This window comes from Glycine max, chromosome 14 (assembly GCF_000004515.6).
Source record: "Glycine max cultivar Williams 82 chromosome 14, Glycine_max_v4.0, whole genome shotgun sequence".
Lineage (NCBI taxonomy): Eukaryota > Viridiplantae > Streptophyta > Magnoliopsida > Fabales > Fabaceae > Glycine > Glycine max.
In genome coordinates this window covers 23,560,070-23,584,516 of record NC_038250.2, presented here as the reverse complement: position 1 = coordinate 23,584,516, position 24,447 = coordinate 23,560,070, and the positions used below count along the sequence as shown (strand labels likewise).

Genomic DNA, 24,447 nt, shown 5'->3' with positions numbered 1-24,447 from the left:
TAGAAAGTGGATAATGGGTCTAACTCGGCCCTATAAAACCGGTTTGTAAGGTGAGGTTTACACCTCACTTATATACACTACTTGGCCATATCACTAGTCGATGTGGGATCTCCAACACACACCCCTCACGTCAAGGACTGGACATCTCAAACGTGAAGTTTGCAGGACTGGACATCTGTTGGTGGTCTGATAGCAGGTGGCACGATTGTCCAACATGGGATAGACTCTGATACCATCTTAAAAAATGGGTTATGGGCATAACTTATTCCTACAAAATCAGCAGGTAAGGTGAGGTTTGCACCTCACTTATATATACTAACTAGGTCATATCACTAGTCAATGTGGGATTTTCAACACAAAGAACACAAGTACAGAAGAAACAAAAAAGTAAAGTTAAAAGCCTATCACCTGAGTAGGAACAAAGAAATCACGAGCATTAATTGTACAATAACTCTCGTCAGCATCACCTTCATTTTCATCTTTCATTTTGAATTCTACTGCATGCTCAACACACTGCAGCACTCAACAAGACAGTACATAACATTAAATGTAATAAACCAACTTCAAAAGTTTAAGCTATTAGGTGAAGACACATGAATCATTTATATTATATTTCTAACATGCTCCCTCATTCAAGAGCCCTCTGGAATTTATGCGCAGATAATGGACAAACCACAAACCCATATTCCTTGTGTCGAAATTAAACTTTTCTTTATTAGAAAAAGAGGAAATTGCACCTGTACTCCCTGAGTTTTTAGCGAATTGCGTTTAATACCCCTCTATTATTTGACCCTATAAAAACCCCCCAAATTATTTACCAAGAATAATACCGTGTACCCCTCCCACCAAACGCCATTGACACTTTACTGGAAAAAGGGCCTACGATTACACTTGCACTCACTGTGTTTCCTGCAAATCGTGCCAGATACTCCTTACTTTTATTAATACAATACTTATATAATAATAAATCATTGAGTGATTATAACAAAAGTTAATGTGTGTATGTGTGTGTATATATATACATATAAATATATATATATATATATATATATATATATATATATAAATTAATATGTATATATATATATAATAATTTATTTCATAATTTCTTTCGACTGCAGTTAACAGCATGTTCATTAACGGTGTTATAATAAGGGGGTAAAAGTAATGTCAAATAACGGATGGGATCGGGCGCAATTTGCATAAAACATAGAAGTGCGAGTGTAAATTACTTTTAAAAAAATGAAAGCAACTAGCGTCATACTCTGGACTACTTGGTTATATAGAGGTTTTGATACCTTTTCATAAGGTGAGGAAAATTGCTTTATATTGTATTTCTATCGTTAAATATAGCAGTTAACTGAAAGAAAAAGAAAAAGAAGACATGTTAATAAAATAACCCAAACCTGAAGATTAGGTTCCTCCATTGAAAGCCGACCAGTTGCCGTGGACGTCTGGAGCCAATGACCATGTAATGTATACTTCTGTGTGCTTACAGATAGCCTAGCCAGGGAACAAATTGATCCTAACGTAGAGTTCAACAGCTTTGCCATTGTTCGATGTTCTTTAATGACTGGAACAATGGGATGTTCATGCCTGAAATAATAATCAAATTTCCTAGAACACGGTTTGCAAATAAAGAATACAAATCTAAATTCCTACGTGTTGCACACAACGCATATTAGTAGAGCTGAAAAGTTATAGAACTTTTAAATAGCAATCATAGATATATGGGATATATCTATACGGAGATATAATGAATATTTTTTTAAAATTAATTTACACTCTCCAGCATAGTAAATATACACTCATCCTGAATGTCTACGTTTTAGTTATTCGGAGATATAATGAATATTAAAAAGGAAATTGAATATTTTTTTCATAGATATATGAATAACTAGAGAAATGATAGGGAAGATTTCTTGTAATGTTACTAGAAAATATGAACATAATTTAGTTGTCAGAGATGACAGTAAGTAACCCCCATACAAACATATTACAAGTTGCATAGAACCAATCCTTTCTAACATGCTTCTTTTGTTGCCCTGTTTTAATATTCCCTATGACCATCAAGAAGCTAAAGGAAAATTATACAAATCACATAAAAGAGCTACAATTACATTATCAACTAATTTTCTTAATGATATGAAAGCACAGTCAAATGTTTTATATCTGTTAGATAGCATATTTAACACATGATAAATATATGTGTGGCAGTTGCCGAAAATTAGGGATACAGTTACTATAACTTGGGATTTGCTTTATTCAGATATATTCCTTCTATATGGTATTCAGATATATAGTAATTGAGTCAATAAAGTGCTTTGTCACCTTTTGCTTTGGTTCACTCTAATATTTGGGGTCCAGTCCTGTCTGTTCGACTTTAGGTTACTATTATTTTGTCACCTTCATTGATGATTTTTTCTGCTGTACTTGGTTATTCTTAATGAAAAATTGTTATGGCATTTATAATATATTTCAAGGTTTCTACACTGAAATTCAAAATCAATTTGGTTCCTCTATTAAAATTTTGGACACTAATAATGCACATGAATATAAGTCTTCTCAGTTTCAATTGTCTATGACTTCACAGCATTATTCATCAAACAACTTGTGAACTGCTTACACACCACAGCAAAATCAAAAGAAAGAATTAGCACTTGGACTACCCGTACCCTTCTTCACCATAATGTTCCTCTTCTCTTCTGAAGTGATGTGCTTCTCATGGCATGTTATCTTATCAACTGCATGCCTTCCTCTGTTCCTCACAATCAGGTTTCCAACTCTCTTATACAACCAATCTATTGGGATTAAAAACCCCCTCAATCCACACATCGTTTTGTAGAGATTAAAAATCAAAGAAAATGGAGATCTATGTGCAATATGAAACTAGAGGTGTGGACTTTGATTTGCAAACCTAGGAGTGGTCAATGTTATTACTATTGTATTTATAGTCTAAAGTGACTACTAACAGAACAAGAAAGCATAAAAAATCATTAAAAAATTTTCTTTTAATACGGATTATGGTATGGGATACAAATGGGAAAGGGAAAGTTGTTTAATACCTCAGTGCATCCAAGCAGTGCTTGCTAGTACTCGGATGTTGCTTTCCCTTATTCCGCACATCAGGTATGGGCAGCTTCAAGTGTTCATACAGCACTCTTGCAATATCTGCTGGCATATTTAATGAAAATGTCGTTCCAGCCAGTTTATAAGCTTCCTTCTCAAGATGCTTTAGCCTTTTAATCAACAATTTACGAGCCTGGATGCATCTCTCCAAATCAACACCAATTCCCCAAAGCTCCATGTCAGCAACAACATTCACCTAACAGAAATGTTAGTAGTATCAGATAATCCAAGCATGTAACCTGTAAAGATCCCACATCAGCATAGGTATAAAGGCAAAGTATCCCTTACTTTGGCTGTCCTCTCCCTTGAACTAGCTATACAGGTTGATTAGCCCAATGTATTCTCGGTTCTAATATAATCATTTAAATTAATTGTATACATAAAATCTTAAAGTAAACAAGAAGGTAACTTGGTATAGCTAATAATAATCTTACTCCTTTTTCCTTGATTCCTTTTCCTAAACTGATCACTTTCTCATCCTTCTTGCTTCATATTTTCAGCACAAGTATTAAATTAAAAGTACAGCATAATATATATATATATATATATAGAGAGAGAGAGAGAGAGAGAGATCAAATAACTTTTTCATATGTATGTATCATGCCCACAATAATCCAAAATTGTTTTGTGCTCTATCAAATGTCTTAAAATTAACATACAACAGTAACAGCACACTTTACAAATAAAAGCCCACATCAACCATTTTAGTTACATTTGTTTTTGTATAATTTCATTTTTATTGAAGTTTCCATGCAATATCAATATTAGTATGTATACTTTAACTGTAAAGATCATCAAAATCACTTTCTACAATAAGTGTTTGGTGTCAAGATTGACAATGTTAACCTAACCCTTTTAAGACATGTCACCAAATATATAAAGTTTAAAACATAATACATTATTTACATTCTTCACTAAAGGTAAACTACATCAATAAATAAACATTTAGTCTACATAAATATATCAATATGCAATATAAACAAATAACTTGTGCAGGAACTAACTTCCCCAAAAACTTAAGCTGTTAGGTGACTTATGCACAATTTTACATTGAATATGCTCCTTCATGCCAAAGCGGGTTGGAATTATAGATAATGCACAACCCCAGCTAGCAGCTACATTGAGCTGAAACCCAACTTCTATTTGGTAGTATAGAGGTACCAAGGATCAAACTCTAGGCCACTTGGTCATAGAGACTAATACGTAATACCATGTCAAGAACCTCACAAAAGATAAAATTTAACATGTAAGGTGAAGGCTCATATATGGTTTTATATCTAATATAATCTTTTTAATTTTTTGTGCATGTTGCAGGTGTTAGAAAAAAACAAAATCCTTAAGAACGGACCAAGCTGTGTTAAGTGAATGATTAAGATGTATCTGTCACATATTGATGAGAGCATTCTAAGTTAATCCAAAAATTGTTCAACATTAGATTTTTGTTTTATTTTGATAAATATTCGATATTATAATTTATATTTTATTGTAACGCATACTGACATGCTTACAAAGAAAATTGAGTATAAAATAGACATCAGACATAATACCAGTCTTTGAGTATACCAAAGCTTCATAAATTCTTACCAATGGGATTTCTATATCCATAAGCACTTCAACAAGTTTCTCAGAAACAAGTAATTTCCAAAGAACAGAACTTAATGCTCGTATTTGAGCAACCCGACGGCAGCAACCATTATGAGCAGCCCTTCGCATCTGATTCCTCCACCTGCCACTCTGATTGGCGACTGCAGCATCCTCAGAGGATAACCTCTTCTTTACCTCCTATATTATCAACATAATTGTTAACACTAGTAAGATACACTACGAAATCATCACAAATTGATGCCAAACAAGTGAACATGTTTGTACATTTATGTATGCAGTACAAGTATTTACATTACCTTATCCAGGTTTGGACTAGAGCTACTCTCTTCATCGGGCCAAAGAATCCAAGCCACAATGCACATATCAATTGCATCTTTAACATGTATAGGGGGCAATAACACATAAGAATTGTCTACAACTTCAAGGTCCATACTTTTTCCAAGTGTGTCCAAGCAACCAAATCTCTGAACTGAAAATGCTGGCCTTTTCAGCACCTGCATCTGAATCTTCAAATTCCAGGTGAACTTTCTGACATTTATTTTCCCTATTATTTTACTAATTCTGTTCCATCTAGATCTAGCAATCTCTAGATCTTGCTTAGAATTAGAAGATGAAACTTTCTTCTTATGACTGCATGCACTCAAGGATAAACAGCCATCTTTTATACTGTCAGACAACAGAATATCTCTGGGAAGATTAATGTAGTACACAGAAGAGTTTTCCCAACAAACAGCTATGCCATGTATTTCAAAGGGAGCAGTAGAGTGCAATTCCAATCGTTTGATATAATGGATATCAAAATAGAACTCTGGCATAGAGTCCCATAGATCCAAAAATGAATCAAGCCCACCAGGACTACTAACTGCATTAATGGGACCTTTCTGGCTGGAACTACCAGCATTACCACTAGCCAAATTTCCATTCTTATGCGCTTCCTCTGTACAATGAGCATCGCACCCATCATGTACACCAGATTTATCATTTGGTTTCTGCAATTGAACAGAGAGAATGGTCATGTCTGCATTTTTGGTATGGTCAGAAGTCCTATTGAGTTCATCCATTTTAGGTCCTGCAACTGGAACACTGGACAAGCTACATATCATCCTGCTTCTTGATTTTCCTTCTACAGAAGCCACAGTACCGTTAACAGATAATTTTATTAAGTCTTCTTTTTCTTTATCTAAAGTAAATTTATTAGTATTATCAATGCAATCTGCATTAACAAAACTATGACTAGTATCAGTTGTGTCACTTCCAGAGGTACTTCCAGTTCCTAGCCTGATAGAATCACGAGCAGCAGTAGATAATATTTGAGGATCAAACTGTGGGACATTGAACCCAAGTGATTTAAAGGCTGAGAAAGCAGCGTTACTTGCCTCCTCAGCTTTATCAAAAACAATCTTGCGGGCACCATTCTTTATCTTTTTTGCTATACCAAATTGAAATCCCCTTTGTGCAGAACCTTCAAAAGAAATAAAATCAACTCTCAATATATGAAAAGTCAAAAGCAGCTTCACAGACTCCAAGTTAAAAGATTGATGTAATGAATTTAAGAAACAAAATCTACATAAAGAGATAAACTTGAAAAGATTAAAAGTAGACTACATTGCCAATGGGGTTTCACTTTGAAAAAATGTTAATCCAGTTATTTTAGTTTCATATTTACCATATATAGTTTCCAGGGACCTAGATCAAAATATCAAACTTAAACCAACACAAAAGAATTCAGATAACTTAATCCACAGATCACCTTCTGTGGCCCATGATGAAGATTCAAAAAGTGCTTTTACTATCTCAGGAATGGATGCCTCAGCAATTGCATGGGGTGTACGTAAACCAGCTTTATAGAGTGATCTGGCTCGAGAACCCTGAAAATTGAATGAAAGAAACAGAGCATAAAATTACTAGTACAAGCCAATAACAATAGAAATTATATCAATGAGTATGTCAAGCTATCATAGAACTTGAGCATGCTTACTTTAACATAGGGAATAGTGGTAAGTTCTACAATCTCTGCTCTAACTCCAAATGATACACGGTTTTGAAACTTAGCAACTAAGCCTTCAAGATCATGCCACCCAAGTCGCTCACAAAACACAGCAACCATAGATGCAAACCTACCAGCATTCTCTTGCAAGGCTTGAACCATTCCCCTGGCAACTTTGAATGCTTCACAAACCTCACCCACAGGAATTTCCTACATAAAATCACGTTTATTCAAGAAACAATATAAGCTCTAATGAAATTCCAAGCCTTAGATGGAAAGGGAAAAAGAGAGATGAAGACAAACCAGAAAAGAGTAACAATAATTACTGATGAGACTCTTAAAACATAAAGCTCGCCTAATACCCTTATTAGCCTATTTATATGAATAACGTAGGTATAGTGCAAGTTCAGTGCAGTCATCACTAGCCCAGCCCAATAGCACTCAGAGCATACAAAGAAGTACTCTAACATAGGATGTGTTAATATTGTAACACAAAATACTAAATCGCATAGCTTGTTACAGATGAATATTAGAGATAGCTATGTACTAGGAGTCCTGTTATATTAGTAGTTCTTCAATTGCTAGTATTACACAAGCACTTGAACTAGACTATCAATATAACAGGAGATATGTTTTCTAATATAACTCATTGATCTATCACAAATCAGATCTGTTAAGATGAAGAGGAAACAAGAGACATATAGCCAAACCCACGCACAGCAAAGGCTCTACAACATGCACTAAAAATCAAAATTACAAGAATCACTAAGTATTCCAATATCCAAATTACTATGATTAAAAAATATTATTAACCTATCTAGATCATTTACAATTTTTCCAACAAGATCTAATATTATTGACAATCATTCTCTCTTTTCCACTTTTTCCTCCTCTTCCACCTAATCAAATAATTTTAACAAAATAAATACACATAAAAGGCCACTTAAAAACATAATGATTCTATAAACTACAGCTTCTAATGGGGGCTTAGAAACAATGACTTGCAACTACAATCAGACAGAAAGCAAACACTTGGGAAAGGCAACAAAATGAGAATATAGCTACATTGATGCACAACCAAAAGAGCAGGCAGAAAAGTAGTGAAGCAGTGGAAAGATAGACTCTGCTCAAAAAATACAGTGCAGGAATGCAAAAAGCAATTACGGAAAAAAGCACACTGCAAAAGAGACACATTTCCTTGACAACAATTGTAAACAAGGTAACTTAAAGACCAAACATATTCAAAACATCAATTGAAAACCTCAAACAGAATCAATTACTTCAAAATTGAGCTCAGGAGACCCTAAAGAAAAAGGGAATAACACATAAGTTCTAAAACATAGCCTGCTAATAAACAGATCATTTAAAGGTGGTTTAAGCAATTGAGACAATTCAGTCAACATTCAGCCTGGAAAGCAGCTCAACTCAGAAATAAATGGCTGTCACAAAACTAAAATGTGGTCAGCTAAATGTGGAGAGATTTCTACTAAAAGTTATTCCACTTAAAGGCTAATCAGCAACCTCTGGATATGATGATAAAGTATTTTTTTTAGAATGGGAACCATAAAAGAGTTAAAGATAGTCTACCATCTTAGGATGAACTTTTCACCACAAAATGACATCAGTCTGGCCTTCAATGATGAAGATACCAGAATGTGACAGGCCATTAAAGTTTGAAGTTTCTGGCACCAAAAGCATCACAAAGTATGTGGTAAAAAACAGAACAGCTTGCTTGAAAGGATATTCCAGAAAATTACAAGCAAGACCCAAGCTGAAATTTCAGAGAGCGGGCACTGGACTGACTGGAGATTGACGGAAAAGGGGGAAACTAGTTCAGTGCCTGGCAGCAGCATAAAAAACTACTCCGTGGAGCTATATACAGAGTAAAAATCATAACAATATAAATAAGTTCCATTTGCTAAAAATTATACATAGTGGAGCCATATACTGGCTACAAAGGATCAAACCCACATTCTAAGAACTACTAACTACTAAGAAAATATAAACTAACACGAATATTTCTTTTCATGACAAAAAAACATTAATCAACAAGAAAATGAAGATAATTACAATTAAAAAGGAATGACGGATCCTTCTTTACATAAAAGGAAAACATGAACATTAAATAAAAAAAACATCAATGCAACATAGTTGTCCAATCCCTCAACAAATCTGCTAGGGAGTCTCTTTTCAAAAGATCATGCATTATATATCAAATAGAAGTAAAATGACTAATTTTATCCCAAATCACTTAATGTAGGAAAGAAACCTCCTAAAATGGGTTATGCCCCAACCATATGCACCAAAGTGTAGCAAAGATTGCATATTTGCCACTAAAAGTCTCCTCAATTCTAGCAAAGCCACTATGTCAATCACCAAAAATTTGGCCAGAGAACACCCAACATTCATCAAAACTCAAAAAGGTCAAAGTATACTCAACTATTCTAACAAAACAACAACAACAAAGCATTATCCCACTATGTGAGGTCAGCTACATGGATCACATGACGCCATTCGGCATGGTTAAAAACCAAAGTTTCAAAAATACTATTTAGTTTAAGATCTCCCTTGATGACTTCCTCCAACATCCTTTTTGGTCTCCCTCTTCTCCTTTTCCCCAAGCTAAAAATCATGCAATCTACTCTTCTAACAAGCGCCTCTTGTGGCCTTTTTTGTACATGCCCAAACCACCTTAACCGGATTGTCTGTCATCATTTCCTCAATGGATGCTACACCAATCTTCTATCATATAATGTCATTCTGTATTCTATCTTTTATTGATGACCACACAAAAATAAGGGGGGGGGGGGGGGGAATAACTAGAAGCCAATTGGTGATCAAAATAAGAGATAAACAATAAAACCAACAGAAAACCATGCAGTAGAGAAAATAACTTCGTAGTCATAAAAGAATTTGAAACACTATTGTGCATGACACTAAATGTTTGGGCACTAGAAAAACAGCAACTACATGTACCAAAGGATGCTCAAATATTCTAAATAAACAAGAACAGATTTGCAAGGGGGGAATTAGAAGCCAATTGGTTATCAAAGTAAGAGGCTGACAATAAAGCCAACCAAAAAGCAGGCAGTAGTATAGAAATTTCTAAATTTATGCCGAAAAAAGAATTTCTAACACTAGGTTATGTACTAAAAAATATTAAATAAAAAAAAGGAAGTGGGATAATTGAGGGGATTACAAGAGTAAAACATTACATGAAAATAATGAAGGAGAAAAATGTGGTAAGAAAAAAAAATATATGATTTTTAACAAATAACAATAGGACAATAAATACTTCATTATTTTTCTTCCAATGGATATGAGCTTTTTCCAGACTTTTAACATATGAAAGATGAAAAACTATAACCAAGTTCCCTTCATTGTAAATCAAGCTTAGAGGGCCCTGGCAACTGAGGCAGTATACGGGGAAATATGTTATGGCAGGGTATTAGAGTAAATACTCTAATACAGCGGGATATACATGTTCCATTAGAGTTGTCAAAATGGGTCGTCCAACCCGGCCCAGTGGGCCAAGGTGTGAAAATCAGGTCAGGTTGAGCCCGCCCGAATTCTTTTTGGGTTATACATTTCCTAGCCTGGCCTATCGGGTCAGGCCAAACTGGCCCACTTTATTTTTTTATCAAAATTATATCAAATTTAAAAAGTATATATTTATAATACTTCCCCAACATGTCAATGGCCCATTGAGGCAGGCCAAATTGACCTAGTTCTTTTTGGAACTCAATTTTGAGAGAGTCCAGCCAGGCACATCAGCCATCGGACCGGACCAATTTTAATAGCTCTAGTTGTTACTGTAGTTGGAGAGGAATGCTTGGTTTTTGTGGGTAAACTGTTGCTAGAATTTCCTTTGGGATATGACTAATAGTTACACATGCAAAGAGATTGGAAAGCTCTACATGTTGGCACTTTTTGCCTTAACTTGTGTTTGGTTGCAGTCCTATCATCCTATGACATCTACCAAGAATGATTCTTTATTCTCCTTCCTTTTCATCTTCTCTATTCTCTAGAAATATTCTTTTTAGAAATTAGTAGTAATAGTAGAAATATTTGAGGTAATGCAATAGAGAAAAGCACCTGAACTAGAAGTGACAAAATGAGAGCAACATAGAATCTTCTACAGACACGAAGTGTTTGATCATCATAGTTAGCTGTTGCACTGGAAATCCCAAGTTGATTTCTTCGTTGATTGTGCAATGATCTTGTATTATCTCTTGACTTGTTTGAAGCACGTAGTGGTGCACCATGTGCCATATACATCAAGAATGGTTCTGTCACACCTACTCGATTGCCAACTGACTGCAGGCATAACATAATTAATTAATAATACTTACAAATATGCCATGTTTTTTTGTAGGAAAAATTAAACTAATATAAATCTGATGAACTCCAAGCAATTCTAGTAACATCTTTTGCCAAAAAGAGAAAAGAAATTCTGTTTAACGAAAACCAACCTGGTCAAGCAGAGACAATTTCACAAAATGCTCATAGTACAATTCCCAATCTGGCTCAACATCTACATTGATTGGTGTCACCAAGTAAACTAAATGCAAGTCAGATGCAAGGACAAATCCTTCCCTTGCCCTTGAAAGATCAGCTAACACAATCTAAGAAATCAAGAACAGAATGGGTTATTGCCAATAACAGCATGACTATACTACAAATTACCTACCCATATTTTAAAGTCTCCAATGGGCAATCAAAACACTTGAAAATATATGGGAAAAATGAATATTGTTTTTTATCATAATATATATATATAGTTCTAACCTAGTATTTACACGGAAATAATCCTACCAACATCACAAGAAATAAAAATGGTAACAAAAAATAAAGGGATATATTATTTACACACGATACGGATCAAATGTCCAATCATCATATTTTTCTCATGTCAAACCCCCCCTCCCCCAGAAGCTGTTGAATGAATATCTATCATATCATTCTCAGCATGCAAGAAAGACCATGGAAGGTCATACATTGTAGCTACAAGATCAGTGTCCAATTTTTCCTCTTTGTGCAATGCTAATGAGGGATTCATTATCACATAGAAGGTTCATAGAGACTTCATACCTTATTTAGAAATTGTCTAAAATGATCCTCATTCATAGTGTTGAGAGAAAAAGAAAACAAGACATAGAGTTTGAGAGAGAGATAAAAGAATAGAAAATATTATTATTGATGCAGAATGGAAAGTTGGTTACAACAGATTCTGTTTCTCTATTTATAGAGAAAACAGTTATGGTTACAGTGAACCTGACAAAGGCAGTTAACTAACCATAGTTAGTTACTGCACTAACAGAATAACAGAAAATGACAGCGGTACTAACAGCTGCTCTAACTAAACAAGAAGTAAAACTTACTTATACACTAATACCTCCCCTCAAACTCAATGGGGTTGAGAATCAGAAATAGACTCAACTACATTGAGTTTGGACCTAAGAAAAAGAAACCTAGTTGGTGATAAAGGCTTAGTGAGGGCATCAGCCCATTGATCTATAGCAGGAATATGATACACCTTGAGCTCTTTAGCTAAGACTTTTTCCCTGACAAAAAAGACATCAATCTCCATGTGCTTAGTCTGAGAATGAAGAACTGGATTGTGAGTGATAGCCATGGCACTCTGATTGTCACAGTAAATCTCTGGGGTTTGAAAAGGAACAGATAACTCTGTTAAAAGAGTTTGAATCCATGTTACTTCAGTTGTAGCTTGAGCCAAGCTTTTGTATTCAGCTTCAGTAGAAGATCTAGCCACAACTTGTTGCTTTTTGGACCACCAAAAGACCGAATTGTGACCAAAATTAATCACTGCACCAGAGGTAGACCTTCTACCATCTGGATCCGAGGCCCAATCAGCATCAAACAGGGCTTTGATAGTGAAAGTCTAAGAGGAAGGAGCAGCCTTGAAATGCAGACCATGATGAATAGAGCCTTTGAGATGCCTTAGAATGTGTTTAACAGTTGTCCAATGAGAGTCCATAGGATTAGCCATGAACTGACAGACCTTATTCATAGCATAGCTCAACTCAGGCCTTGTAATGGTTGCGTATTGGAGAGCACCAACAACAGATCTATAGAGAGAGTTGGATCACTAAATAAATATGAGCTAGCTTTGGTTAACTTGCAATTAGCAGTCATGGGGGAAGAAAGGAATTAGTGTATTAAGTAAGTTTTACTTTGTGATTCAGTTAGGACAGCTGTTAGAACAGTTAGGACAGCTGTGGTATGTTATTTCTGTTAGTTTGTTAGAAGTTGTTATTTCTGTTAGAACAGTAACTAACTTTGGTTAGTTAATTGCCTTAGTTAGGTTATGTGTAATCATATTTGTTCTCTCTATAAATAGAGAAACAGAATCAGTTTGTAACTAACCTTTCAATTCTGAATCAACAATAATATCTTCCAGTTTCTTCTTTTCTCTCTCAAACTCTGATGGTTTCCAGAGCTTGAGGTCTATCCATGGCGACTAATCAGAATTTCACTTCCACTACTGCTTCTTTTCATCCGATTTTCTCAAAAGTTGGATGATTCTAACTTCCTACTATGGAGGCAACAGGTAGAACTTGTCATCAAGGCTCATAAACTTCAACGTTTCGTGGCAAGTCCTCAAATCCCAATGCGCTTTCTCACAGAGGCAGATTGTGAAGCTGGAAATGAAAATCCAGCATACACTGATTGGGAACAACAAGATCAGATTCTCTTATCGTGGCTCCAATCGACTCTTTCAGTTTCCATCCTATCTGGAATTATCTGATGTGTTCATTCATATCAGCTTTGGGAGCAGAAAACAATGCATGAGTTTCTTTTCTGCATCAAATGCATAGTCAATGCGCTTGGATCGTGTGGAGATCATGTTCTTCCTCATGAACACCTGGATGCAATTCTTGAAGGCCTACCAGAGGAGTACAGTCCAGTGATCTCAGTGATTGAAAGTAAGTTTGAACCACTTCCGATTGGAGAAGTAGAGGCAATGCTGCTCGCACATGAGGCACACATGAAAAAGTTTCAGAAGCACTTCGCTGATTCACCATCAATTAATGCTGCTCAAGGTTACAATTCATCTTCAAATTCTTACAATTCATCCTCGAATAATTTCAGTTCACAAAATCAATCCAATTATTCTGGAAATCGTGGTGACTTCAATCGTGGCATTGGCTACAGTCATGGAGGCAGTGATTCTGACCACGGCGGTGGCTACAGTCACGGAGGCAATGGCTTTGGCCCTACTGGAGGTCGTCGTGGTGGCGGCAAAGGCCACGGTCATTATGCAAATTTTCAGTGTCAAGTTTGCTTCAAATTTGATCACACAGCAGCGGTGTGTCATTTTCGCTATGATTCTGATTTTCAGCCAAACGCATCTCTCACGCTGATGGAACCAATGTTTCAAAGCAATTCTTTAAACACCTTCGGTTCAGAACAAAATCAGGGAACTAATTCTCACAAAGACTCCCAACCTAGTGCAATGCTGATTAATTCTGAAAATCAAGATCCTAAATCTACTACTTGGATACCTGATTCGGGTGCATCGTTCCACGTAACTAGAGAGTCTCAAAACATCCAGCAGCTTGGTCCATTTGAGGGACCAGATCAAATATACATAGGTAATGGCCAAGGCCTTTCTATTAAGTCTTCTAGTTACACAAAGTTTATTTCCCCTATTAATCCTAGAGTCAGTTTGTCCTTAAAACAATTATTACATGTAACTACCATCACTAAAAACTTAATCAGTGTCAGCAACTTTTCTAAGGATAACAATGTTTTCTTTGAATTTTATCCTAATCATTATGCTGTGAAATCACTGGGAACCAATGAAGTCCTACTTCAAGGTTCATTGGGTCCTGATGGCCTCTACATCTTTCCACATCTTGCACTCAAAGATCCTGCCTCAGCCACCTGCTTACTTTCAAATTCCAATGTTGATTCTGCTGTTACTTCTGTTTCTAGTAGTTCTAATACACAAATTTCTGATTCCTTTGTAAATGCTGTTTCTAATGTTAAAACAGCACCTAGCACTAGTTCTCAAACTATATGGCACCTTAGATTGGGCCATCCTAATGCTAATGTTCTAAGGTTTGTGCTTAATCATTGTAATATACCCATAGTTAATAAAACTATGTTCGAATTCTGTGCTGCTTGTTGTGTTGGAAAGTCACACAGACTACCATCTTCTCTATCTCAAACTGTATATTCTGCTCCTCTTGAATATACAGTGATTTGTTGGGACCATCTCATACTTCATCCTCAAATGGTTTCTCTTATTATATCAGCTTTGTTGATGCCTATTCTAAGTTCACTTGGATCTATTTTCTTAAAAATAAATCAGAAACATTTTCTTTTTTCAGCAATTTAAAACCATGACTGAACTCCAATTTGATACCAAAATTAAAAGTATTCAAACTGATTGGGGAGGTGAATTTAGACCTCTTACCTCATTTCTTCAAACCCATGGGATCATTCACAGGCTAATTTGCCCTCACACACATCATCAAAATGGTGTTGTGGAAAGAAAACACAAGCATATTGTTGAGTTAGGCCTTACTCTTCTCAACAAGCTTCTCTCCCTTTAAAATTTTTGGGATTTTACCTTCCAAACTATTGTTTATTTGATAAACAGACTTCCCACTGCTTCGCGTAAATTTCAAGTTCCTTATACTGTTTTGTTCAACTAGTCACCTAATTACAATTTTTTGAGGAACTTTGGATGTTCTTGCTATCCTTTTCTTAGACCCTATAATAAACACAAACTTGATTTCAGGTCACATGAGTGTTTGTTTCTTGGTTATTCCACCTCTCACAAAGGCTGCAAGTGTCTCTCTCCTAATGGCAAATTATATGTTTCCAAAGATGTTATCTTCAATGAGCTTAAATATCCTTCCAATGATCTTTTTCCACCTTTATCCAACTCTGTCACTTCTTCTAAGAGTGATTTTTTACCTACTGCTCATATTCCTCTTGTTTCACCTTCCCCTAATGAACTCACTCATGCTTCTCAACATGCTGAAACTAATTCTAATTCTATAAGTGTTGATCCCTCTAGATCCCTTAATATTGAATTCCCTAATTCTCAAAATGTCAGATCATCTTCCCCTCTTTCAAATGCCGAACCAAATTATGTTACTAATGAACACTCTAACACTGTTTCCGACTTAAACAGAAATCCAAGTGAACTGTCCAGTACCTCTTCTTCTCAGTCCCATTTTTATTTTTATTTTATTTTACACCACGTTTTTTTCTTTCTTTTCAGTCCTCTTTTAAATGGTTGAACCATCCGCCATGACATCCGCCATTTTCCGCTACGCCATCCGCCATATTTTTATGGCGGATTTTTGGCTTTCCGCCATGAACCACCATCCGCCATTAACAACATTGATAAAAATCCTACCAGAAGCAGAAAGGTCTTTGAACCAGTGCCAAGTCATCCCTTCCATACAGATTTGAGCAAGGGAGATGCACTTGTCAAAAAGGGTATTGTGGACAACAAAATACATCTTTGCCTTGGCCAACCACCCCACGGGGTCGTCGCCGATGAAGGGAGGAAGGTCCACACGCTTGGAGAGCAGGATGGCATCATCAAAATAAGCACCACAAGCCACTGAGGGGTGATGGAACTAGCCCACCGACCCGAAAAAATGAGGGAAGGACTCACATTTCCTCGCAGAGAGAGGATACTGACTTAGAAAGGTCCCCCATGGTGGAAAAGAGGGAGGTATAAGAGGATAAAATACTACTCTCTCACTACTCTCTTATAGGAGGAGAGTGTGGTCGATTGGGCAGTCATGGTGGATTCATGGGATTGCAAGGTAAATTTAATGGCATCGAGTTCGGCTTCAACGGCATCGAGGCATTGGGAGGTTATCCTTGTACACATACGAGAAGGGAAAACTCAATGAAAGCACCAATGATACATGTTGTATCACTGGTACCTGCAAGAAAAGGAAAATGACAGAAGAAAAGAAGAAGAAATGGAAATATCCAAGAGCCAAGCTCCCCGGCACAAGAGAGAAGATTCTCTGTGCTCCCAATTTCTATAATGATTCCTTGATGATCCCGACATCAGTATTCCCTTATAACAGAATACCCACACCCTTTTTCCATTAACTAACTGATCAATTCCCCTATTACCGCCAAGCATGAGAGTCATGCACTAATTGGTCTTGGGTATGTGTTGATACACCTTAAAGGGCTTGTCCCATTTAGAGATCTGGTTAGAGAACCGGTTCCTATCAGAGAGCACGTGAAGCGTTAGATGGGTTGTGATATTTTGGGATCCAGCCAATCTTTAGGTGGCACACCCCTGGTCGTGGTCACCAATCTGAGCGAGCATGGTCAGCATCAGCAATGATAGTATCGATGGTGTTCTCAATAGCAAGAGCAAATACTATTAATAAGTACTTACCCAAAGGTGTCAACTGTCAAGGAATGAAACAAACATAATGAAGGTGCCTAAGATTGCCTCAATGAAGACGGCTACTATGGCTGTGCTGCAGCCAAGCTAACAATTTTCACACAGAAGCAGACTCCCAAATCAAAAGGTCTGATATCAACTTAAAAATATATAAGAAAAATGAATATTTTATTTTAATGATAATGATAATTGTGAGAGAGCACATTTATATACTAGTTTTAACCTAGTAACTACAGGGAAATAATCCTACCATTATAATTACAGGAAATAAAAATAAAAAAAATTATAAGGAACTATTCTGTACACACAATAAACATGCCAAATATCCAAACATCACATTTTTCACATGTCTAACATATTCTAAACAAACAAACAGGAAAAGCCAGATTGCAATAAACCCAGAGTGGATTAAGAAGGGGGGGAAAGCAATGGCACTAAATAAACATATAGAGAGAAAAACTTACAAGTGACTCTTGTGGACAAAGAGAACTGCCAAAAGATGCACGTCCAAGAGGTGTGGTACTGTAGAGTTTAGTGTCTTCATTCCATTCAAGAAATTTTCTTTGGCACAACCATCGAAGGGATTCTTGTGCAGATTTCACCACGTCTAGAAATGGTTTTGTAGAATTTAAAAGGGTACATCTAACATACCGGTTAATATCGCTAGCAGTTTGAACAATTCCTCCAGCCACTACTTCTAAGATTGCATGAGTCATTCCATTCATGTCTTCGGACAAACAGGAATGTAATGGAGGACAGCTTTCATTAAGCAGTCCCGAAACCTTTTTTAGTTCTTCTGGTTTACAGATAAGTATCTGTGTAAATCAAAAAACAAAAAACCACTCAACTCAGACCTAATTAATTAAAACAACACAGCAGCCAATGAGACATAGATATGCCCAAATAAACTACGATATCAATGTAAAAAAGAAAAATGAGGGAAAGAGAAAAAAAATCATATGTTAAGTACAACAAAGAGAGAGTTCAAAACAAAAAAAAAATAACAAAAAGAAAAGGTAGCATGTATGCTTATGCTTAGTAACACCTAGCAGCCTGGAAAAACCACATAGACACTACCATATAATAGTTGAAAGCAAAACAGAAAAAGTCATACACTTTCTCCTTTTGTATCAATTCCAGTTCGACCAGCACGACCAGCCATCTGTTTGTACCTCGTCCCATCTAGAAAATCACAACCAATTCTAGGTTGGCGGAAAATTACCCTCCTAGCTGGCAGATTTACCCCAGCTGCTAAGGTTGACGTGGCAGTTAAGACACGTAAAAGGCCCTTCCGATAACAGGTTTCAACAATCTCTCGTTCCTCAACCTATGAAACAGCAAAAAATGGCTTAGGCCTTGAAGGTTGGTTAAATGAAAATAACTTTTTCATTATCTACATAAACTGGAATCAAATATCAACTTCTACTACCCAAAAAAAGCATGCAATAACAGTTCTAGTGGAAGCCATGATACAAAAAAGAAAGAATGGAAGATTACCGTAAGGCCAGCATGGTGAAATGCAACACCAGAAGGAAGAGTTTCCTGTAATATGGGGTCCAACCCAGCAGGGCACTTTCCCAAGGAGTTAATAGCAGAAGTAATATCGGCAAACTCACAATCATTAGCATCAACAGTAAAGCTTTTAAGGAACTTTGCAATGTGCCTTGCAGTTGACTCACAACCCTTCCGGCTAGAGCAAAATATTAAAACTGAGTGTCCCTCTTGAACAACCTTTAAAGAATATCAATTGTTCATAATTATTCAGTTTTCAGTATTACAAGGTTTAGAAGTTGCAGTTAAGACTCTAGACCACCAACCTCATTACATAGTTCAACAACATGATCTGGATCTTTACCACCAAGTTCAGCCGCTTTTGAGATTATTCTACAAAGTTCCATACTTTTGTTGTAAATGGAATTACCAACTTTTATATATTCTTCTAGAGGAACTGGCCGGAACTCGGTCTGGTATAGTGCTGCCTTGATGCAAATTTGAGACAGATTTATAAGATAATATCAGAAAAAGAAGTATTCATACAAATGTGACGTCAAATATGCCAGCAATAAATAGTCATCAATTTTTTTGTGTTCTGTTTGTTCTTCCTTCACACATACAGGTCTGTTTCTCTTCCTTCATAATTCACAGTACACACTTACCTAATTTTAAATTTGAAGTTCTTATTTAATTCCACCATCATCTTTCATTTTGACTTCATTCACATGTTCTTATTTTAGAGTACGACTTGTTTATTATGAATTTCTTTAATTTTGTCTATTTTGGGTAAATTTTTTTATTTTTAAGTATTTATTTAGTTTGTATTATAATATCTGAAATAGTGGTCATCCTGCTATCTGCTATCCTACTATAGTGTTCTCGGAGCGAGCCACTATCCAGGATTGATCATTATGTGATTTCCCATTTTAGCACTTTCCTATATCTTCTTTCTTCTATTTCATCAATAATCCTAAATAAATCACTAATGTCACTAAATTTGGTTTTCTGCTACCAATGGGTGGTTGGTTCAGGTGATACATGCTGGATTCCTCTTATGCAAGGTTATAGAGCTTTGTGTATGAAAAAAAAAAAACAGCAGAGAGCTAGCCTCACCATGCTGAGGATGTTCCCAACTCAAACAAGATTGCCTCCCTATGGAGGATAACTGTGGTCCTACACAAAAAAAATGGTTTTCTAGTAAAAATTATAGACGGATGGTTCAATTAATATTTGCAAAATCTGATTTTCCTCTATTTCCGGTTACTGTTCAATTGCATGTAGCATTTTTTTCCTTTCAAATGTATGATTCAGAGTACCAAACATGCTGTAGCTAACATAGCAAAATTAGGAGGAATTAGATCTTTTAAAGAATAAATACCAATTTATATAAAGTTATGCTGATCAAGTTTAAACAGATTAACTCAATTATACAACCAAAAGTCACAACAAAACACGACAGTTGGCCAAGAGACAGAGGAAGCCCAACAATGATCTATGCGCATGAGGGTGCTTGTAATTATGCTTACTTGAAGCCAGTCAGCAACTGCTGCAACATTTGGCATTGTTGCACTCATTCCGACAATTTGCAGACCTTGGGCAGGATCAGCCTTATCACTGCTTCCACCGGAACTTTCTCCATCACTTGATTTTGGAATACCTTCCCCTGCTGCATAACGAAGCTTTGTCAACATAAGTTCAAGTAGATAACCTCTTCTTGGATCACCAACCTGTTAACAGATGTAGACAACAATAAACCATGAGAACCATCCAAGTGTACCATTTGCTGTTCAGCTTTCATAATAGTCCAATAGAAAAATACAGGGGAAAGTAGCAAGTAATAGAGCTCATGGCATAAATAAAGAGTAATTGATGATACCATATGCAGTTCATCAATTACGATAATTCCCATTTCTGATAGACGCCCCTCTTCCAATAATCTATTAACTAGTGAGTTTGCCTTCTCTATAGTGCAGACAGCTACAGAAGTATCTTTAGGAAGTGTTCCACCACCTTGGTTTCCATAATAACTACGAACATGTTTACCAAGTGGATCAAGGAGACGTTCGAGGTGTTCAGCCTACATGAATCCAAATGAAAATACAAAACAAGAAAATTCAAAATTTTGAAATATTTTAAAACTGAATGCCTCAAACAAAACCCACAAGACCACAGCCATAAATGTAATTTCTAAATTTAAGGGGCTAGAAAAGAGAACCTTTTCTGCACAAATTGATACATACGGAAGAACAAGTAGTGCCATTTTTCCAGTTATTATCACCCTCCGCAGCATTAAAATCTCAGCAACAAAACTCTTACCAGCACTGTGGCAACAAAGAAAAACATTTAATACATGCCTTCCTCAAATAAAAGACCAGAGGTATCACAACAAGGACAGAGTAAAAACAGAAAGTGAAAAAAATAACAAAGGAAAACAAAAAAGAGACAGGAGAATCGTGTCATGTCAAGAACTGAAAACATAATGGAGAACATGCAGTAGAATTACAAAGAAACAGCATAAAGAATTCACCAATCAATGTAAGAGAAAAAATTATAAAATCATGTACGGATTCAGTAAGATGAGACGTTCAGTACAGCAAAAGAAATATGAAATGAAACAATGATGTTGTATATCAATAAATTAATGGTCATTACCAAAATTGAGACTCTAGCATTCTATGTAAATGAAATCTATCATGCACTTGTCCACCTCGTTTGAACAGAAACCATAAAACCATTCCCTCCCAAAATTATATATTCCACCCCACATAATTCCATAACTTTTAAATAAATGAATAGGACAAAAATATAACATAAGATTCACATTAATTGCTATTTTGAGAAAAAATAAATACCTTGTAGAAGCACAATATACAAGATTTCTTCTCTGTAGGACACCATCCACTCGAAGGCAATCAACCTAAAAAAAGGAAAATAAATAAAAAGCCTTATTAAACTTACATATGCCAGAAACAATAAGATTTTAAAATAAACCATTTTAAAGAACCTTCTCAGTAGATACGTTAAACTCCGGGGCTAAGGAGCAATGAGAAAAATTCCAGACCAAAAGGGATAATCAAACTCAGTTACAACTCAACCACAAAGCCACAACTTTTGAAAAGAAATTAAGATAAAACAACTAGTAGTAGAAGAAAAAAAAACAAAGTAGCAGCCATGATTAACACAAGGAATTCATTTATTTAGATGGTAAAGCACTACAAAGAAGTGATGACATGAGAAGCATCTTCATATAAAATGTGTACCTGCCAACTGTAAAGTCTTGAGATTCCTTTCTTTCTATATATGCTGCATATTTCAGGAGGAAGCCAGCTGTTTAGGTCAAAATGATCATTAAGTGATACACTAGTTGAAGGAGTACTGGCTTCATCAGATGCATGTGCACTAATCGGTGTCCTGACCTCATTGTGGGGTGAATTAGATGTCATGCTAACATTATCCTGACAAACCCTTTTGCCTAATGTATCTACTAAAGTATTCTCTTGCACTTCATTCATCTTTTCATATGTATGACCTATCATAGAACATGAATCATACTGTTTACCAGCCACACAAGTAACATTGATTGAATCACCAACACGACAGTCTTGCAAGGTATTTTCTTCCAAATTGTTGTCCTCAAACGAAAAATCAAAATGTTTAACAGGAAGGCTGGATGCTTCTTTCACAGAATCTTTAGTGTGCATCCCAACTAACCCTAAAGGAGCACCCATTTCCCTATTCCGGATTCTGTTTTTACTTTGATCCAATATTTTCCTTGGTTTGCCATCATAATTTTGTAAATTGCATGAGTTCTTCATCTCAGGTTCCTCTTCCACCACATTACTTTCTCCCATAACCTTAGAAGGATCATTACCCATGGGAACACACAAACCATCAGCAAGTTGAATTGCCTCATTCCAAAATGCCTCTCCAGGCGAAAATGATGAGCTGCCGCGTGTTGACTTTGGAGTCTCCCTAACACTTGCTTTAACAATCAAAGACCCCGGTGTGTTGTAGTATTCAGCCAATTTCATTGATGGTTTAGGTGTATTATTACATTTCCTAAAGCCTGTCTCAAAGCCAGTAGTATCACCACCACCAGAAACCTGTCTCTCACAAGCCAAAGCATCAAACAAAAAATATACCCTAAATCAATCAAAATATCAATCTAGCTACAAAAAAATCCAAAGCGGTATGAGTTTGAGCTTAACCTTCGTACAAGAGCCAGGAACACATCCCATAGAATTATTATTACCAACAACACCAGACTTGATGTCTTCATCGATCTTCACACTCAACAATGTATTTTCACCACCGAAACATAGCTCACCAGCAGTGTCATTATTCTTCCGCAGTAAAACACTATTTCCCTCTACTAATGTTGGTGAACCATGTCTCTTGTGATCATCCATTTTCATCTCCAACGGCAAACCCACACTCGGATGCAATACACTGCACATAGCATAATTAAAAAGCTAATAAACAAACACATAGACAAGTAAAACAACACAAAAGAGAACTAAAACCACAAAGTACCAACACCAGTCCTCCATGAACTAAAGTGGAGGTACCCACTAATCCGTATTCATTTTTTTCAAACAGAGAGTAAACTACCTGCAATACAAAGACAAAAAGTCAGCAGCAAACTGTTTCCTCTCCGATTTCGCCACACCCTGTCCAATTTCACTCGGCTGAATAGATTGAGAATCTCCACACCCTTGACCCAATGAAACAGTATGCTTATTAAGCTCATTGTCAAGAGAACCACCAATCTCCGATGTCAAGTTTCTCTTAACCTTAACAGTGTTTGCGTCACCGCAGCCGTCACCACCACCGTCCTGTGACGAAACCAAGTAACCCTCCAAAGTGCCTTTGGCACTCGGAGACTCATCAGCCCCATGCCTCGCACCTTTTTCGAATCTCCCGGCTTTAGGAACAGGCGACGCTGCTTTCCTCTTCTTCGAAGCGTAAAACTGCCCACATAAATCCAATAACAAACAAACGCAAGCGAAAAAATCACAATTAGTAAAATTAAATCATAATTCGTAAACCACAGTTAAGCAGCAAGGTTCAAAAACTGTTCAATTCAACATTTTTTGTGTGTTTTGATTTTGTGATGCGAGGAAGGTAATGCGGGGTCGAAACGGCGTCGTATAGGGTTGGGGAAACGGAAACGGAAAAAGAGAAGGACCTGATCGATGCGAGAGCGATGCGAAGGAGAAGCCATGTGAAGAACGAGAAGCGTTGTGTTTCGTTGTTGTTCTTCTTCTTCGCCTTGCGCTAGGCATGAGAATGATGATGCATCATACAACGTCGCATAATGCGTTGCTTTGATGCTTCGCGAGAGCCGAGTTGAAGAGACACGACGAACCGAGCGGTTTGTGCTCTTTGGAGTGGCGCCCTGACTGAAAGCTGCAAATTGAAATTGAAATTTTCGGGGGAACGGGCGGTGTTTGGCTTCCCGGCAATGTTATACCTACTACCGGAATAGGAAAAATGGAAAATACTAACGTTAATACGAAAATGAGAAATATTAAGTTGTTTGGTTTGACAAAATATTTTTTGTTTTTATTTTTTGGAAATAATTTTCATTTTTAAATTTTCAAGTTTAAAAAATATGTTTGGTTTAATTTTTTCTTTTCTGTTTTTAGAAATATGTTTGGTTTAATTATTTGCAATAAAATCTCATCAAATGATTTTACTATAAATTTTAAAAAATATAATATGTTTCCTGAATCATAATTATTAAAATTGTTATACTATTTATTTTAAAAAATAAAAATTAATATCAAATCTTAAGTCTCACAAACAAAAC

At 36.2% G+C, this 24,447-nt stretch overlaps 1 protein-coding gene across 1 annotated transcript in view; it reads right to left on the bottom strand.

Moving 5' to 3' along the window:
- The window catches only part of LOC100813857 (helicase and polymerase-containing protein TEBICHI), a 28,496-nt gene extending 4,373 nt beyond the window's left edge, over positions 1–24,123 (bottom strand). Inside the window, exons 1-21 of the mRNA XM_003545536.5 lie at positions 23,824–24,123; positions 23,247–23,605; positions 22,844–23,084; positions 21,896–22,738; positions 21,488–21,552; positions 20,851–20,956; positions 20,512–20,712; positions 20,162–20,362; positions 18,959–19,120; positions 18,639–18,872; positions 18,256–18,468; positions 17,606–17,956; positions 11,194–11,346; positions 10,817–11,038; positions 6,713–6,931; positions 6,485–6,602; positions 5,031–6,196; positions 4,714–4,911; positions 3,066–3,325; positions 1,407–1,596; positions 409–513 (exon numbers count right to left, since the gene is read on the bottom strand). Of these exons, the coding sequence (XP_003545584.1) occupies positions 409–513; positions 1,407–1,596; positions 3,066–3,325; positions 4,714–4,911; positions 5,031–6,196; positions 6,485–6,602; positions 6,713–6,931; positions 10,817–11,038; positions 11,194–11,346; positions 17,606–17,956; positions 18,256–18,468; positions 18,639–18,872; positions 18,959–19,120; positions 20,162–20,362; positions 20,512–20,712; positions 20,851–20,956; positions 21,488–21,552; positions 21,896–22,738; positions 22,844–23,084; positions 23,247–23,605; positions 23,824–23,859 (5,643 nt within the window). The 5' untranslated portion in view covers positions 23,860–24,123. The remainder of the gene's footprint in view (positions 1–408; positions 514–1,406; positions 1,597–3,065; positions 3,326–4,713; positions 4,912–5,030; positions 6,197–6,484; positions 6,603–6,712; positions 6,932–10,816; positions 11,039–11,193; positions 11,347–17,605; positions 17,957–18,255; positions 18,469–18,638; positions 18,873–18,958; positions 19,121–20,161; positions 20,363–20,511; positions 20,713–20,850; positions 20,957–21,487; positions 21,553–21,895; positions 22,739–22,843; positions 23,085–23,246; positions 23,606–23,823) is intronic.
- Positions 24,124–24,447: the final 324 nt, after the last annotated feature.